At 35.8% G+C, this 18820-nt stretch overlaps 2 protein-coding genes across 21 annotated transcripts; one reads left to right on the plus strand and one right to left on the minus strand.

The window, feature by feature from the left end:
- The first annotated feature begins 1939 nt into the window (after positions 1-1939).
- LOC127081864 (DEK domain-containing chromatin-associated protein 4) lies at positions 1940-16156 on the plus strand. Of its 20 annotated transcripts, XR_007788127.1 has the most exons (11): positions 1940-2513; positions 2899-3072; positions 4596-5103; positions 5272-5480; positions 5563-5591; positions 5682-6817; positions 6935-7287; positions 7776-7812; positions 8718-8834; positions 15253-15386; positions 15468-16156. XR_007788127.1 is itself a non-coding variant. In XM_051022149.1 (8 exons), exons 1-8 carry the CDS (start codon positions 2078-2080, stop codon positions 6999-7001), a joined length of 2529 nt encoding a protein of 842 aa, XP_050878106.1. In that variant the 5' UTR covers positions 1940-2077; the 3' UTR covers positions 7002-7475. The 20 variants fall into 20 exon arrangements, 5 of the variants coding, with proteins under 5 accessions (XP_050878106.1, XP_050878051.1, XP_050878089.1 ...); XR_007788125.1 differs by having other exon boundaries at positions 8718-15386; XR_007788126.1 differs by lacking the exon at positions 8718-8834.
- LOC127081929 (uncharacterized) lies at positions 15022-15827 on the minus strand. Its single transcript, XM_051022158.1, has one exon. The coding sequence runs from the start codon at positions 15649-15651 to the stop codon at positions 15022-15024; it is 630 nt and encodes a 209-aa protein (XP_050878115.1). The 5' UTR covers positions 15652-15827.
- Positions 16157-18820: the final 2664 nt, after the last annotated feature.

The raw sequence follows: 18820 nt of genomic DNA on the forward strand, positions 1-18820 counted from the left end.
AGATTGTGATAATGGGTTATGGAGACTGACTTCCAACGAAGGAAAAAGAGAAACTTCTTCTTCAAAGGAAAACTTTGGTATGACCGAGTAAAGATCACTGTAGACGAAATTTCGAAGTTTCTAACTTATTCAGCAATTCAAAGACTAAAATAAGGGATTTTAGGTAGAATTTAGTGATGATCGCTTTACATAAAAACTTGAATTACTTTGGTTATAGGAAAGTGATTGCCTTAAGATTCAATGAACATTTTGAAGATTTAGCAGTTTTTTGATATTTGTTCAACAAAAGAAAAATTAAGATTCAAATATGTGTGACTTATTGATATTAAGTTTTCAATATTGTTTGTGGTTATCTATGGCAGAAAACCATTGCGTATTAATTTGTGAAATAGAGGAAGACTAACAAATTTTCAGTGGTCTACCATTAAAGACTATACTAAGTACTAGTGAGGACGAATGCACTAAACTAATATAAATATCAGTGTGCATTTCTCTTTGTCACTCTCTTTTAAGTTTATTCATACTTTCCATGTTCATAGGATTTATCACTTTCTAGCATCGTATGGTTGTAGGGATATATCTTTTTCTAGAATTGTATTTGTTAGGTTTACCGCTCATAGTGTTTTAAGTGTGTAAGCATAAGTTTGTATTATATCTTGTATACTAAATATTCTTTCAGATGATTATATCTATAAACCAGCAGAATTAATTTCTCATTAAATTAATAAAATTCCATTCAAAATATCTTATTTTTAATTCAATTAATTAATTGATACATTGTATTCTTAATAATTTCATCAATCTAATTTTCGTTGTATTTTCTGTTCATTTAGTAATTAATGTATTTAATTCAATTCCATATATTTTTTAAAAACCTACGCTCCCACACATTCGTGAAAATTCTGAAGTTGTTTACAAATAATTTTGTAATAGGAGAAGATCTATTCACCTCATTATAGACCAATCTACTTCCATATTCAACCTAATAGATGTTTCATGCTATAATCTTTAATAATTTATTCCATGACTACATGATACTTGTTTCTTGAATGACTTATACCTTTTTCATCATATAAATTCAAAAATATTTCTTTATAAGACATTGTAGATGATTTTTTTTAGTGAATCATCCATAATTTTTTTTTGACTTCACAAGTGATAGTCTTCATCCTCCTTGATATTTTTTTTTAGATTTTTGAAGAAACTCAAACGGAGTTTGGAGTTCGTGTGCGCTATTTTTTTATATTTTGACAATAAACTTATGCAATTAGTTAATTATTATGTACTTATATAAAATTAAAATTAACTGCTACACTAAATAAGATTATGATATTCAATAACCAATCAATAAATATATTATCTCTAAATTACATTTAAGAGTAAAATCAATTATAGCACCATCAAAATAAATAGATATAAACAATTTTGTTAATCTCACAATATTCATATACATACAATAATAATAAAAAAAATTCGAAGAATAATAGAAATCTAAAGAGATGGAAGACATCAAAATTGATTAAAAATGTTATTGATTAAACACATCTCAATTTCATCAAATATTATTACAGATATTTATAGCGTTATATGTTTTATTCTAAGTCAAAGGAACGAGTGTGAATATATAATTATTGAAAACACAATTTTTTTATATTCACACATTCGAAGAGATAAATCATATCATCGAAATATGTTACTTTTAAAAGTGAATAATATAAAAATAAAGTCATGTATGTTTACATAAACAATATTTTCACAACTATATTATTAATAAGTGATTGTGAAAAACTTATGAAAATAAATTTAAAAAAACTTATAAAAATATTTTGATAAGGAAGGAGGTGCAAAAATGATATGGGTATGGGCTTAGATGTGTGGGTGGGGTCCACATGTCCAACAAGGATTCTGACGTGCCCTTGATTCATTGTTGTGTTTCAGTTTTGGTCAAAAGAGGTGAGTGCGCTTGATTCATTCTTTGTGTTTGGGTTTGGGCGAACGAAACCCCTGTCACTGCAATTTGGGGTTATTGCATTTCAATTTGGGGCTTCCGTTTCCATATCTAGCTTCAACTTACGCAATGCCTGTTTCTGATTCTCCATCTGTGTCAGATGATCCTTCTCTTCAAGAAGAGGAAGATGATGAAGAAGGCTCCGAGGAAGAAGAAGAAGTAGAAGAGGAAGAAGATCAAGATCAGGAAGACGAAGAAGTTGAAGAAGAAGAGGAAGAGGTCGAAGAAGTTGAAGAAGAAGAGGAAGAGGTCGAAGAAGTTGAAGAGGAGGTGAAGGAAGAAGTTGAAGAAGAAGAGGAGGAGGAGGAGGAAGTTGAAGAGGAGGAGGAGGAAGAAGAAACAGTAGAGGTGGAAGAGGAGGAGGAAGAAGTTGAAGAGGAAGTTGAGGAGGAGGAAGAAGAAGTTGAAGAAGAAGAGGAAGAACAAGAAACAGTAGTAGAGAAGAAAAATGAAGACAAAGATGAGATTCCAGTTTCTCTGCCTGATGAGAATGAGCTTAACAAAGGTTTTTCTATTCATTCATTAATTGGGATTTTTCTATTATTGTTTTGATCAGTTCTTGCATATTTGTACTGTGAGTTGTATCCTGGTATAAATGCCAACCTAACATCAACAATGCCGCTCATTGTTGCAAGTTAGCAATGAACCTGATAGGTCAATGTGGTGAAAGAACCTAATTCTGATGAGCTGAAACCTAGCTTTATTAGACTGAATCCAGCTCCAATGAGCGGAACCCTTTCCTTCATTCAATCTTTAGTAATTTCAAATGTTGTGACTGTCAATTTCTCCAACAGTTCTAAACTCGTCTTGCTCTTTTTACATGTTTAGATGTTAACTATCTTGTGCTTTATGAAATTTTCATCCTAGATTTTTAAATTTTATTGTTGTAGAAACTGTGGAAGAGGAAGAGGAAGAGGAAGAGGAGGAGGAGGAAGAAGAAGAAGAAAAAGAAGAAGCAATAGAGATGGAAGAAGAGGAAAAACAAGAAACTGTAGTAGAGGAGAAAGATAAAGACAAAAATGGGGTTCCGGATTCTCTTCCTGACACGGATAAACATAGCAAAGGTTTTTCTATTCATTAATTAATTATTACTATTAATCATGATTTTTATTCTTTATTAATATACTTGCTCATTTGTTTTCCTTGATAAAAAATTTTGAAACCTGGTTTTCACATTGTTTTGTGAGTCCTAAACTCTTTCTGAGTTGTAGCTGCTGCAATAGTTGCACCGTGGTTTCCCTTCAAGCTACCTTTGTTAGTTAATGGTATTGCATTGTGGTTTCCCTTCAAGCTACCTTTATTAGGTATTTTTCGTCCTTGAACTAGGCAAAATCAACCCCTTAGTGGCTCAAAGAAAGGCGACGCGATACAATTCGTTTGCTTCTCATATAGAAGGGATTGAACCCAAATAACCTAAGAGGCTGCCAATGCCAACCTTCTGTAGCGTCCAACTCCATAGATGCATCAAACATCCAACTTGAAACCATCTGTAAAGGAAGTGAACAACGCCACATTGAGTCAAGGTTGTCAACATCGGGATCTTGCATAAGATCGAAAGGGAATAACAAGATCGTAAAATATAAAATCGTAGCTAAGATTGGAAGATCCTACCCAAGTATTTTTGAAAGATCAAGAGGGAGCAGCAAGATCGTAAAACATAAAATTGCAACATAAATTGTAAGATCCTACTAAAATGAAAAGTTAATGCTATATATTTAAAGTATTCTTACATGTATTTTAGTAGGCAAATATATTAGTGGGAAAGTGACTCTTTCATATTCTTTATACGTGTATGATTTAGTTTTCATACTTCATTACTACCACATGAAACGATTGTTAGACATTGGCGACATATTTGGTAGATTACTAGGTTTATCATAAGTCAATTATTTTAAAACAAACCCTACATGTGAGATGTTTATTCTCTAAATCTTAATCATTTCAAAAGGCATGCACTCATCACCGTTGAACCGTAATTGTTATGCCTCTACATCTTGTCACCCTTCTCGGCTTTCAAAAGGCATGCATTTGCGATTTTTTCACAATTTGGTTACAACACACGATTCTACTTAAGATCAGGATCGTTGGGGGTGAGTGAGACCATGAATCTTAACTTTTTAAGATCTAGATCAGGAACTTGACAACCATTGGCTCAACGACATAGTTCTCATAATAAACAAAGTCATGGACTAGAAAACATGTATAAATTCATTGTTGCAAGTTTACAATGAACCTGATAGGTCAATGTGGTGAAAGATCCCAACTCTCATGAGCTGAAACCTAGCTTTATTCAGTTGTATCCAGCTCCAATGAGTAGAACCAAATTCCTCAATCCTTCAGTCTCTAGTAATTGTGAATGTTGTGATTGTCAATTCGTTCTAAACTTGTCATACTCTTTTTATATTTAGTTGTGAACCTATCTCACACTTTATGTATTTTTCGATCATGTTTGAGTTGTGATGTTGGTCTGCTCTAAATATTTTAAATTTTATCGTCGTTGTTGGCTATATTACTAACTTTGAATGTTGAATGTTGTTAGAAAATGATTTTTTTCCCTTCATAATTTTGCTCTGATCTTCTTTTGTAGATTCATGCCAAAACATGGAGCTTGATGTAAAAGAGGAGAATTTGGGTTCAGTTTCTTCTGTGCCTGAGAATCCTGAAGTAATACGGTCATCACATGATATGGAAGAGAGCAATGTCGTGCTTTTAGCATCTGGTCCGCCGCATGAGGAATTGACATTGAAACAAGAAGTTTCTAGTCCTCCAAAACCAAGTGAAAACTTGATTTCTGCTGAAGATGAGAAAAATCAAGGCTTAAATGTTGATGCTGAAAATTCTGGATATCTTCAGAAGAAAACCTTTGGAGGATGCAGTGAACCAGTTTGCAATAGCAAAGCTTCTTTATCTGATGTTAAGGACATTGATTCTAGGGCCACCAAGTCATCTAGTAATAATACGGTAAAAGACGTGGTTACTGGAATCATACCAAGAGATGATTTTGTCGAGAATTCTGATGGTGGTCAGAACTCTAAGGAGAAAATTAAGCAGTCAGAGACGGAGTCAAGGGTTGATGTGAAACAAAAGCCATCAAGGTGTGGTCTATGTTCTTTTAAGTTTAATGACAATATGACCAAACCTTAATTTACACTGCATGCTTTCTCTTTCAGAAGTAGCTTCATGTCCTTTAACATGTTTAAATTAGTCGACATCGACACATAGTCTTTAACCATTATGTTTTGCTGATTAATTCCTCCTGCTAGTAGGGCTAGAAGTCCGTCTCCCAGTGCTCAGATTACAGACGGAAACAAAAGACGTGCAGTTATATGTGCTTTTTTCGCTAAAGGTTGGTGCATCAGAGGTAGTTCTTGTAGCTTTCTTCATATAAAAGATAGTGCGAGTAATACCGACCAGGGAGCTGAAGGAAACCTAGTTAATGCACATCAGAAGAGGGAATTGAAATTGGAAAAAGGTATATCAAATAACTTATTTGGTCAACCCTTTCAGGTATACCCTCTGTACGAATTTCTAATAAAGGTATTTCCCTGTAACAGTTAAGGAAAATGTTGGCGTGTCAAGAACGGTTAGTACTCATGCTCCATTTACTGCTTTAAAATTACATAAAAGCATACCTTTGCATTCTTCTAAATTTATTTTGCAAATGAACATGCAGAATGAGGGAGAAGCAAGTCCAAGATGGCATCCATCTCATGAAAAAGAGAAGTTTCCGACGAGGGACAGCTTGTTTCCAAAGAAGACATCAAACAATTATTTCAGCTCAAATCTTTCCTCGTATTCATCCCGTGCAGAGGGAATGGCTTCTATTCGAAACCAACATGTGTACAGAGGATATACACCGACAAAAGATTTTAATTCGTCTTTAGGTGCAAGTGCTTTGGACTCTCAAAAGCTCTTGAACAGTGACAAGGAATATCACGCCTATAAGTCCACTTTCTCTTCAGACCGGGAAGATCTAGGTGGTTCATCTAGGGTTTCACCACATGCTAATGGATATAAACTGAAAACCCGTTCGTATGATTGGGAACCTTCTGTTCCATTTCGACCGTCCTTTTTTATTACTTCTATGAATGTATCATCCCCTGGAGATCTTTATGACCCTCTTCGCGATAGCATTGAGATACCTAATATTGGAGACGGGTCTTTGAAAGCTTCCCTTCTAATTCGAGGGTCATCTATCCAGGCTTCATCACAGTTGCGGACATATGATGATTCTGCTGCAGTTGGGAAACACATGTCCGATCTTAATGATGACAAAAGTTCGGTATCTTCCCATAATAAATTTTATGAAAATGAGCCAAACAGAAGTTCTGTTCCTCGTGGAAAAGATTCTCTTGCAACCAAAACAGAAATAACATCAGGTACTTGTGCGAACTACCAAAATGGTAACATAGATGTGGGACAAAATGCCTTTGGTGTTGAAGATAGGATTGAAACAACGAAAAAACGGACCAAGCATGATGCTAGGCATCACGGTGATGGATCAGAGCACAAAAATAAAAGAGTAGCAAGGGATGATAAAATTCATGAAATGGAGGTTGACTTTCAGACGGATGGCAGTATGCACAAAGAAACAAAGGCGCTGAAAATTTTTCGTGCAGCCCTTGTTGATCTAGCAAAAGAGTTGCTAAAACCATTTTGGCATGAGGGTCGTCTCAGCAAGGAAGCACATATAACAATAGTTAAAAAATCAGTTGACAAGGTTGTTAGCACTTTAGAGCCACACCAAATTCCAACAAATGAAGATTCTGCTCAGCAATATATTTCTTCATGTCGGCCGAAAATTACAAAGTTAGTCCATGTAAGTGTCTTTTCTTATGCAGTAATTGCAATATGGATGAAAGTACACAGGATTTGTTGGTTTGAACGTGTTTTGTCCTCCATTTGACTGAATATTTTTATTTGCAGGGATATGTCAATAAACATGGCAAATCTTGATATGCAAGCCCAAACACCTTCTTTGTACAGTTTCTGATGAGTTTGGCCGATTCCAATTCATGACAACTTCCGCCTGAGGCTATCTGTTTCAAAGTCAAGGTTGATTTGGAATATTTTGAGTTCTCTTTCAAGATGTTTACTTCATGTTTTTTCCGCGCTTTCTCTTGCTTATTCCATTCTGAAGTAAACTAGCTTGAATTGCATGGTTTATAAGGATATCTTATTTTCATTAATTTGCATAATTACGTACTTGTTTAGCAACATTTGGTGTAACTTTCAAGCGTCTGCAAGTATTGGTATTGGGCAGCAACTTGGAAAGACTGGTAGGCCTCATGCCATTTCTTTGCTTTCATGCGCATGAAAAATCTGATTTTTTTTATGTAAATACAGTGGTGTACCGTGCTGTAGAGTTTAGCAAATTGCTGACATAGCTAGAGACTAGGGTTTTAGAAGTTGCAATGTGTTGGACAGGTTTTTAATGTTCCAATTGTCAATCTTAGCATTTATATTTTCCCCTGTTTTATCTGTGTTCCTTGTTATGCCTATTGTTGGCCGGACAAAATTTTTCAAAGTGCGAAACTCTCGTAGTATTTGTCATCTGAAAATATGAAGTGTAGTCCTGTTCTTCTCTAATCATAATTTATAGCCGTGGAATTCGGCTTCCTGTCTTTATGGATGACATAATATTGTTACTTTCAAACCCTGGACTATGCTAATGCCATGCTCTCTTATTTAAATTAATTTGAAGTGCATTTAAATGATCAATTCCACACAACGTTCTTGGAATTTGATCATTTTATGTTATTTGTAGGAAATGGCTTGATTCCATTAGATCAAAACACGATAAGGTAAATAAATAATCAAATTTGTCACTTATTTTTTGGTTGGTCTTCCTTTTGTTTATTCTTGATTATCAGGTAAATAAATAATCAAATTTATCCATTATTTTTTTGATGGGCCTTCCTTTTGTTTATTCTTGATTATAATTGTTGAAGTTGGTGTTTATAGGCATTGAATTATGAATATAGTTTGATATGAGTTCGGAAGTCCGGGTAGTGCCGAGAGTGACAATAGGCTAGACATTCAGGATCCAAGAGACTTTGACACCCCTTATCCACCAAATTTTTTAAGACATCTCTCTTATGAATCCAACATTTCAACCACTTCTAGTCGATATGGGACTTAATCACTCACACTTGAATTCAACAATCCCCCCACAAGTGTGAGTCACCCGCATCACTAGTCTTGATCCATACTAGGATTCCACTTCCTCTTCCTCACTGAGCCTACTAATCATGACTCTGATACCATTTTTTGGGAATTCGGGGAGTGCCGAGTGTGTCGATTGGCTAAACGTTCAGGATCCAAGATACTTTGACACCACATATCCACCTAAAACCTTAAGACATCGGATATATAGGTCATCTCTCTTATATGATTAGTAATTATGATTTAATGTAAACTATGCATTGGTCCTTATTTATACTAACAAAAAACTCTAAATCATAATTGAATAGAGAAATAGAGTATGGTAATAGATAAGAAATATGGAAACTTATTTATACTAACAAAAGACTCTAAATCATAATTGAATAGAGAAATAGAGTATGATAATAAATAAGAAATATGGAAACTTATATTAAGATGTAATCTAAGATACTATGAAAACAATCCTGTGAGATAATTTAAACACACCGGAAATATGACGACATAGAATAGCATAAAAGAGCTTAGTTCTTATGCATTTGTGCAGAAGGAGAGCAGATTTCTTTTGGGTCCATGTAGAAGGTGTTCTTCTGCTTTCGTGCAGAAGGAGACAAACAGAGGAGAAGAACTTGTAAGAACTGTACGCAAGAGGAAGAGAAACAAGGTAAGAAGAAGAAATGTGAGGAACTGTCGTTTTCCTGAGAAATAAGTCACTTAAAATAAATCGAAAGACCAGTATATTTTAAAAAAGAAACAGAATAGTTAAAATTATATTAGATGCAAAACACACAAACTAGGTGCCATTTCTTTGCCAACTTGCGTGATTTGCGGCTTTGACCACCACACCTCTAAAATTGAAGCACAAACATGATGAAGGTATTGGATATCTGATATGGTGATGCGTCAATAATTGAAAAATATAGGATACAATACAATATGTTTAAGAAACATATATAAAAATTAAAATTAGACATTGGTTAAATCGTTGTCTATAATAAAGTTTATTAGAGGATGGGACGGACCACAAAGAATGATATGGCTTTATACCACGATGAAGTTAATAGGGTTTTAGATAAATAAAATGTTCTTTTTTTAAATAATTAAATATGATCGATGATCATGATTTGATGTAAACAAAGCACTAAGCCTTACAAGATTCCGATTCCTAATATATGGAAACTAATCTTAAGATATAATCTAAGATTGTCAAGGATAATATCAAGATATTATAAAATATTTTCATATAAGCTTAGCAATAATAACTTGCAGAATAAATAAAAATAAAATGTATATGTATTGGATGATTAGAGAGAAGAGAGAGCTGAATGTATTGAATGATTACTGGCGAGTTCTGTTTGTGTGAGTCTATATATAGTAAGTTAAAGAATAACTATTAGAGGTAGTTAATGCAACTACCACCACTGAAATACGGCAGTTAAAATATCACAATTTCAGAGGAACTACTGTGATATTCTCTTCTGAAGCTCAAGGTGGGTGAGTAACAAAGGGTACCTCAAACTCATTGAGCTTGTCCCTTATAAAGTTAGAACTAGGAATCTGGAGTCTGGACGAAGGGAGAACTTTGTTAATCAATCAGTAAGCACTTTTTTTTTTCCAAACGAAGAACCGATCCAATTCTTTGTGCTTTGCATATGCATGCAAAACCAGGTTATTACAGAACACTCCTAGAGTGGAGAAGAGAACCAAAACTCAGACAATCGTTTTTGGATTCAAAGAGTGTAAGAAGTAGCTTGAGCTAAGATTTCATATTCAGCTTCAATGCTAGAACGTTCCACAATTGTCTGTGTCTACAACCACCAGGATTCTAGGAAATCAGATTGGATCCCCAAAATAATTGTAGCCCCTGAAGCAGACATATGCAGTCATATGAGTCAGCAGCCTAGTCTTCATAGCAAAAAGCTGTTAAAGTGAGAAATTAATAAGGTAAACCTGAAAACAAATGAAGGTCACAAGTATCGTTGAGATAGCGGAAGATCCTTTTGAGTGTGCAACAATAAACCATTAGAGGTCATACCTTCATGCTAAAAAAATAGTCAAGAGACTCTAATTGCTTGAAAGCAAATATCGAGTTGAGTTTGGTAATAAACTATTGGATCAAGTGAGCAGAGCTACCCTTGAACCCAACCTGAATTAGAGTACCTCTCAGTTCAAACTAGGTTGTTTTCACCCATAATTTGCTTTATTCAGGTCGCAAGCCTGAGTTGTCTTGATGATCATAGCTTTGAGGCTATGTCATGTAGACCTCTTCCTCTTGAAGGCCATTGAGAACCACATTCTTCACCAAGTTGTTCTTATAGACCAATTTATAGCGAAGACAAGAGCTAGAATCATTCTGACGGCGACAAGTTTGATGACAGATGAGAAAGTTTCATTGAAGTCCAAACCTTGCACTTGCTGGAAACCCTAGAAACCAAACGATCTTTGTATTTATTGAGAGTGCAATCAGTTCTGGCACTTTTGTACACAACACAAGAATTTGTTTTCTAATATGATGCGATTAGCCAAGAGATCAAGGCAGTTTTGATGCAGGGCAATAGACCAGTAGTCTATTTCTGCCAGGCACTCTCATCAAGAATCCTATCCATACAGATGTTCAAACATAGGTGGTAAATTGATCCTTAGAGACCATCTTTCGGTGCTTTGGATTGGAGTGTCCTAAGTAGTGCTCATAAGGCTTGGGCTATCTTCACCTTACAAGTCGATTTTGAAAGGTTGATATGGGGCCAACCCAAATTCTAAGATAGTGTTATAGCCTATTCTAGATCTGTTGTCGAGGACTTTTCATATCGTCCACGCTTCAGGCCCTTTGGTCTTAGGTGTGACAGGGTTGGAAATTTCATCTTAATTGTGGTCCACCTCTAGCCATCTAATTGCAGCATTTAGATTGCCGCCAAGTTCTAAAAGTTTAGAACAGTTTCTTCCATAAGAACAGTGCTTATGTGTGGCGTCCATGCCATCTTAGCTGTAAGTTCTCAGTTAAGAATTCTGCTAGTAATGGTCTCTCTGCATGTCATGAAATTAGTTTTGATTCAACACGACATAGGTGCTGTATGACAGCATTCCCCACCATAATTTGGCATCTGAGTGGTGAGACCAAGGCGGGTTCTGTAGCCCAACTGCCCAAGGTAATATTGATGGTTGACAGGAATTAAGCCTTGAGGCAGCTTAAATATCACCTTCATTAGGCCCAACAAACTATTTAGAGATATGCTGATTCACACGGGAGGCATGTAAAGTCTGTAGAAGGGGATTGAGTTCGTTTGAAACTGAGACAGCTTAGACTAAGCTTGGCTGCTAGAAGGATCAACACCAAGCCTTCTCCACATTATTTTTGTCCTTTTCAGATGGTTTCTTGCTTAGGGGAGGTTGCTTACATGGTCCAGCTACTGGGCTTAGGATATATCTCGTGTTTCATGTCTCTCAACTCAAACATAACATGCAATGAAAGGGGAATCTGTAGCAGCAACCTTATTTCCTGAGATGAAAGTCAATAACCCGATCCTGTGGTCACCCAAAGCAGCGTTGAGTGTTGACCACCACAGAAAGGAGGTGTAATGGTAAGTCACTAATCCAAGAGCAGTTTGCATCTTTCAGGATCTGGCAGGATTAGTGGGGAACTAGTAAGAGGTAGGAGGGTTAGTTATGGAGAGGATGGGGTCTTTTATATAGGCTAGGCGGGAAAGATGAAACTAAATCTGAGTATTGATGATAGTTGAAGCTTAGAAAATTCTCTTCCTTGTGTTTTGTTAGTTTCACAGTAATACCGAAACTGAAACTAACGGGAACTCCTATCACCCCCTCCCTGATTTTAGCCTCTACAAATATTGTTCATGCATAAATAGTCATCTTACTATTAAAGGTACTGGTATCAATGAGTCCATGTGCTGCACAGTATCCTAGCCCATATAACTACCACTAACTAACTCCTAAAATCTAGGAAATGGACTCTAGATTTAAGGAGCCCTGTAACCAACTAAATTGACTCCACGAGATCCAAATCCTTGAAGACCGGCTGAGTACATCTCACAAGAGGAGTTAGGGTTTGATGCAGTGAAGCCAACTTGAAGATCTACTGTTTGAGGTGTGTCGTTCGAAGCAGTAGACGACACTGTTGGATTCACATTTGCATAAGCAATTGTGTTCTTGCAAAACCGGTCCAGTTGCGACTCATGACAGAGAAGAAGAGTGTCAACTTCTATGGAAATAATGCCAAAATTGCCTGTGATGAAGCTGACTGTAGATTCAAAATCTTGAGGATGAAGCTGACTGTAGATTCGAAATCTTGAGGTAATCCTTTGAGGATTACATCAAGGTGTTCACGTGGGAAGATCGGCTCACCAATGACATTGATATATCCAACCAACATTTGAACAGGAAGAAGTAATTCAGAAATTGAGTTCTTGCAGTTTCCTAGCTTCGTGTGTCTGAGTTCAGATCAAAGCTGGCAGAGCTTCGCTGCCGATTGTTGCTGGAAGTTGGCGGGAATTTTGTCCAAAAGCATCCACGAACTCTTGCATCCGATGACGCAGCGAAGCATATCACGAGATATAGTTGATTGCAGCCATGCGAGAAACACTTGATTTTGTTGTTCCCATAGCTCAAACTCGGGAGAAATGTGATCATGATTCGCATCATTAATTGAAGCATACTTGACTGGAATTTTAGGATTGAGCAAGAATTGATGAAGTTTGTGAGCTTTGATTTCAGGTTCTACCTGTTGGCACCATATGAGATAGTTGTCTGGATCAAGCTTTGGAGTTGGCGGAGAGCGCATGAAGGTGCAACCTGCTGCGCTGGTGTGGGAGGATCAGAGGCCTCAGGATCGAAGGGAGCTTCTACTGATACCATGTTCAATTCTCAATTTAGTTTTCTCAAATTCTGTTTTGCATTACTATCGCTTGAAACTGATTACAAAGTGATTGAGATCTATTTATAGATTCATAGATCTCAATTTAGTTAGTTACAAGGCTCCTTAAATCTAGGGGCATAGTTTCCTAGATTTTAGGAGTTAGTTAGGGGTAGTTATATGAGTTTCCTAGTTATATCATAGATCTCACGGGGTAACATAGCAGTAAGCTTATGTGCTCATGTTTTAAATTGGTTATCATTCAGATTTAAGAGGTTTGTGGTTCTGCAAATTTTCAAGAAAATGGCGGCACCTAGGCAAGGAAGTAAAAAAGGATACAATTTTTTTCGTTCTTTCTTTAGGGTATGTTTGGATTATATAAAACTAACGGAGCGGAACAAAACGGAATAGAACGGAGCGGAACAAAACGGAATTGAATGGAGGGGAACAAAATGGAGCGGAATGGAATATAAACTCCATTCCATTGTTTGCATATTTTACGATGGAGTAAAACTAATATCTCATTCCATTATAATCTTATTATTTCATTTTTATCCTTTACTTCAAAAACATTAATATGATTAATGAAAGTGAAAATTTAGAGGACAAATTTGTAATTTTGTTACTAATTTATTCCATTCCATTGGATACACTCCAATTTGAAAGGAATGAAAATGGGTTAAAATAGTGGTATTGGAGAGAATGAGTTCCATCACATTCCATTCCTTTTTTGTACTCCCTTCGTCCCATAATGAGTTAGGGGTGGCAAACGGACATGCCCGCCCCGTTTAGGTCCGCCCCGCGAAAGCCCAAAAAAATGGGACGGGGCGGAGCGGGACGGTCATAGTTGAGGATGTGGGTCTAAAACTTAGGCCCGCCCCGCAAAAAAGTGAGGGCGGGACGGGGAAATTACGCGGGCACTGCACTCTTTAAGTCTAAAAATGCAAAAAATTATGTAAATGCACGTGCCCGCAAAAGCCCGCGAGAAAAACAGGGTGGGGCGGACACATTAAAGGGTGATTACCTGCCCCGCACTAAAGTGCGGGCAAAACGGTCATGCCCAGCGGGCCGGACCCGTTTTACCATCCCTATAATGAGTGACTCAGTTGACCATTTCATATAGATTAAGAAAAAAGAATAAATGGAAGGGAGAAAATGATATTTTTACTAAAGTACCCCTTATCAAGTATTGAGAATCATGAAAGTAATATTCCCTCGATTCTACAATGAGTGATCTATTTAGAATAAAAAAGTGTCCCAAAATAAATGATCCATTTCAACTTTCAATACACTTTTTCCAATTGTACTCTCTAATTAATATCACTTTAATCATTCTCAATATTTGACAAGGGCCCTTTAGTAAAAATATCATTCTCTCTTTCATTTATTCCTTTTTATTAATCTGTGTGAAATGGTCAACAGTATTCATTGTTGACGGATGGAGTATTAATTAGAGGGTAGAATTAGAAGAAGTGTATTGAAAATTGAAATGAATCATTAATTTTGGGACACCTTATTATTCCAAATGGATCACTTATTGTGAGACGGAGGAAATAAAACTAAACAATGGAACATGACACCATTTCATTCCATCAATTTCCTTCAACCCCATAAGACCCTTAATGGGTAAGAGTTCACAAGGGCTATAACTTTACTCGGTACTAAACATCATGTAAAATACTTAGATAGTTCTGTAGATCTGAAGCTGACAAAAAAAAACTCAATAGCAAGCCATATAACAAGTGATCAGCAAGTTTATATCAAATAGAAAGTTTATAATAAACCAAATAAAATAAAAATGAGAGAAAATATCCATAGCATAGAGGTTTATTATTTTGATAAGTAGATGCTAATATAACCTAATTTTGCAGTAACTGATCCTGAAATGAAGCATGACCCCGAACTTTTTTCAGATTCCACTTAACTAGAAAAATGCAAATTTCTGGTCTTGCAAGTAATAATTGCACGAGGGATAAGTCTTGTATCAGTATATTTTCAAATTTTCTCTTTGAACAGTGTGTGCTTTAACAGCACCTTGCTTAGCAGTTCGGCATTCTCGACATGGTGATAGAAAAGACATAATTTTCTGGCAAAACCCTGTTCTCTTCATAGTGTTTTGCTTGTTTGTATGTTTGCTTGCTTTGCCAAGTTCATGATATTTCATACTGCTGCCTGTTTTTCCGCTCGACATTTCACTACTGATATGACTTGCTAGTAATGATCTCGAGGAACTGGTTGGAGTTACAATCAAATTCTGAGTTGTTTCAAACGCAAATGCTTGTGGCTGAAGTTGAAGTTGACCATTGGAAATAAGCTGATCAGCAGGTGTTATCTTGATTGGACTGACAGGTGAATTCAAGTTTACTTTCGGGTTAGTAAATTCGAACTCTTGGTCATGTTTGCTTACCTGGAAGTGTTTCGCCTGCTTAGGAGAAGGGAGGTTTTTCTGTTGGTCTTGAATTGAAACAAGGCCACTAAAAGAGAGCGAGTCCATTGAAATGCTATCAGACACAAGTTTTGTAGGAGGCTTGTTTCCCTTCATGGTATGCATTGATTCATGATCCGAAATGGCTATATCGCTTGAAAACTTATACATGCCGAAACTTGCCTTCATCAAATTGTTTTATTTTTCTTGACCCCTTTGAGAAAGAGGAAGGGTAAGCTCATGCATATATATAATTTTCATTGTCACATCAATGATTTGGTCCATATATATCCACAGAGGTGTTTACATTTTGGTGGATATTACCAAAGTGAATACATTGGTTTCTTAAGGTCACTGTCAAATCTTGACATCTTAATAAGTTTGTATGACAGTCATATCTTCCATTTTTGTCTTTGCTGTGAGCGTCTTTTGAGCTTACTTGAGGCATTGCCACTCATAGCAATACTCAAATGGCTGATTCTACAAGGATGGCTGTCTTGTTAGCTGAAGAGTTCAGTATGTTTTGTTTATTTCTCTTTGCTGATTAATTATTGTTGTATGTTTCACCACCATTGAGATTTTTTTCTTGTTAAATCACCGACCGAGGTTGGTTGTGGCTGGCCGCAGGCCTAGTAAGTCGATTATTTTTTATAAAAATGTTGATTTATAAATATCAACAATTTATTAGTTTTAATACATAAATATAAATAAATGTTAGCCGTTAGATATTTAGCTTTAGATCAACAGTTTACATTAAGCTTACACCTATTAAGTTCAACTTACACCTATATCAGGATCAGTCAATTTTCATATATTATTTTTGTGAGAAATATGTAGAATTATTACTCATTAAATAAATGTAGAACGATTGAGAGAACTGAAATGTTGATTTGATTCTTGAGAGTTGCATAAGAATTTCTACACTTTTTAACAGTAAGCCACCATTGACAGTTGGCTTCATGAGTATCATTTTATTCACTAGTCACCACCACTTCATTTTTTACTTTGTTAATAACATATTTTAATAGCAAATTTATCTTTTGCCTCTAAGATACAGTTTTTTATTTATGATAGTAGCACCGGGGAGTAACATTGAGTCATTGACATAATTATAGAAATGTTTTAAAGTATGACTTTATGGTTATGTTTAAAATAACTTTTAATATCAAGAATGAGAGAATATTCAAAAGTATGAGTTTGTAAATATGACAAATATATTAATAATAAAAATACTTTTTATTATGTCTTATATTATTTAATAAATTTGAAGAGTTATATTATTTTTTTATTTAAAAAAAGAACAATATAAGAATTGTGACATGGAATTAAGCACTGAGTTACATCGAGGACCATACCTGCCGGTAAATTGGGATAAATTGGGAATGGTTGAATAATTGATTTATGATCATTAAGGTTGCCCCGTCACTAAGACATGCATAGAATTGGATGGAAGGAATAATTTCTAAGAGATTGGGCACGACATGCATAAGCATCATTTTTAACATTATGGATAGAGCTTAGAGTACACAAGTTAATTATCTTTGTCTAGCATTAATTATTCTAATTATTTAAAAAACTTGGCATCTAAGAAACACCATTAGATTCAAGAAAGGTATAATAATGATTAACAAAGAGATTAACAATATCAAAAAGGTGATGGTTCTTTATTCACCATCTTTTAAAGGGCGTACATGAAAATTGCATTGTTCACTCTTTTGTCCTAAAACAGGCTTTACGTTGTCAACTCCGCCGTGTGCTGCCATCTGCACAACCATTCAGTCATCATGACCAACGTCTTAACCCCTTGGGGTTGTCTTGATGATAATAACAAAGACAAATCTTATGAGAAGACGAACCCCAAAACTCAAAAAACATGCCCAAGCCCTCTTCAATGTTGTAACATACCAATTTCACAACTCTCACAACCATATGTTAAAGGTGTTATATTAGCTATTTCAACCTCTGAGGAGGAATATCTAGTAGGACTGGAAGCCCGCAAGCACAACTTACATGGAAGGATAGTGTGGCCAAAAGGTTTGGCACCTTTAATGGTTGTTGACTTGAAGGACAAACTAATTCCTCTTCAGAAAAATTTATCAAGATGAGGCATCACGTCACTAGGGAAAGGATTTACGAATTTTCATTCTCTTCGCTTGAGGATGTGTGTAGAGTTAGGTCGGTTGCTCCATGGAACTTAAAACCTGGGTATTTAAAGTTGTTTGCTTAGATAAAGGACTTTAACCCAATCCTTCAAAGGAACATGACTGCTCAAGTTCGTGTTAGATTCTATGGTTTGACACAGGATTATTTGAGGTCTAAGATTCTTTTTGCTATTGCTAGTAGTATAAGGATTCCTATATGCATTGATGCCATACCAACTAAAATAATGTTTGATATAACATTTGGTCAATATGTTTGTGTGTTGGTAGACATGGACTTAACTCAAACTTTAAGAGAAAAGGTGTTAGTGGAAAGGCAATGGTTTGATTTTTTTGTTGAGCTAAGTTATGACAACCTCCTTGATTTTTGCAATCATTACATATTGATTGAACATAACATTGACATTTGCAAGATGATGAAGGCTAATGAAGATGAGGAGGAGAACAAAGAGTTGCAGGAGAAAGGTGGGGCAAGGACAGGTAAAGCTAAGACCACCTTTGTACAAGTTAGAAATGGTAGAAAGACTGCGACTTCTAAAGTAGAGAATTCCAATAACTTGGAACCAGTTGAGGAACTTTTAGACAAATGTAAACAAGTGGTGGTTGATTCCACACATGAGTAAACTATTCAAGGTGTAGCAGGAAAAATCAATCATGGAGTTAAACAAGTTAATAAGAATGAAGCTTTGGCCAGTGTGGACACATAGAATAGTACTGACCATGTGGATAAGGTAGAAATCGATGATGACTATAGTTCTCAGGGGTCTGAATTTGTTGATGCTACTCAATTCCAAAACACTGAAGATAAAGTCATGGATCAATATGACAACCTCAACAAAACTTAGCAAAACCTGGAATTCCTAAAAGAATCACGGGCTAGTATGGCAAAAGATGAGGAAGGAGAACAAATAGTGTTGGCTACCATGGATAATGACCAAGCTCCCTCATGGTTTAAGATGGTATACAACAAAGGCAATAAAGAATCCAAATACTCATCACCTAACTCTAACTATTTAACCCGATATAAGGTTGATCTTTCAAAGAAGGCCAAATAAAGTGCATCTATTAGAATATAATGGGTGTGGCCAATACCTCATCCAAATTGGCCCTTAGAAGATTCCCACTTTTGTTTAAACCCGACCTAGCCATCCTTGTTGAACCTTGGATGGACTTTGAGAAGTTCCTTGCTAAATGGATCC

Source organism: Lathyrus oleraceus, chromosome 1, assembly GCF_024323335.1.
Source record: "Lathyrus oleraceus cultivar Zhongwan6 chromosome 1, CAAS_Psat_ZW6_1.0, whole genome shotgun sequence".
Classification (NCBI taxonomy): Eukaryota; Viridiplantae; Streptophyta; class Magnoliopsida; order Fabales; family Fabaceae; genus Lathyrus; species Lathyrus oleraceus.

What these genes read in the sequence shown, in the direction of transcription:
- LOC127081864 (XM_051022094.1), top strand. Translation starts at nt 2,078, where the DNA reads ATGCCTGTTTCTGATTCTCCATCTGTGTCAGATGATCCTTCTCTTCAA. An exon ending in TGAGAATGAGCTTAACAAAG is followed by an intron (nt 2,514 to 2,898) that starts GTTTTTCTATTC and finishes TTATTGTTGTAG; the next exon opens with AAACTGTGGAAGAGGAAGAG. An exon ending in CACGGATAAACATAGCAAAG is followed by an intron (nt 3,073 to 4,595) that starts GTTTTTCTATTC and finishes CTTCTTTTGTAG; the next exon opens with ATTCATGCCAAAACATGGAG.
- LOC127081929 (XM_051022158.1), bottom strand. Translation starts at nt 15,651, where the DNA reads ATGAAGGCAAGTTTCGGCATGTATAAGTTTTCAAGCGATATAGCCATT.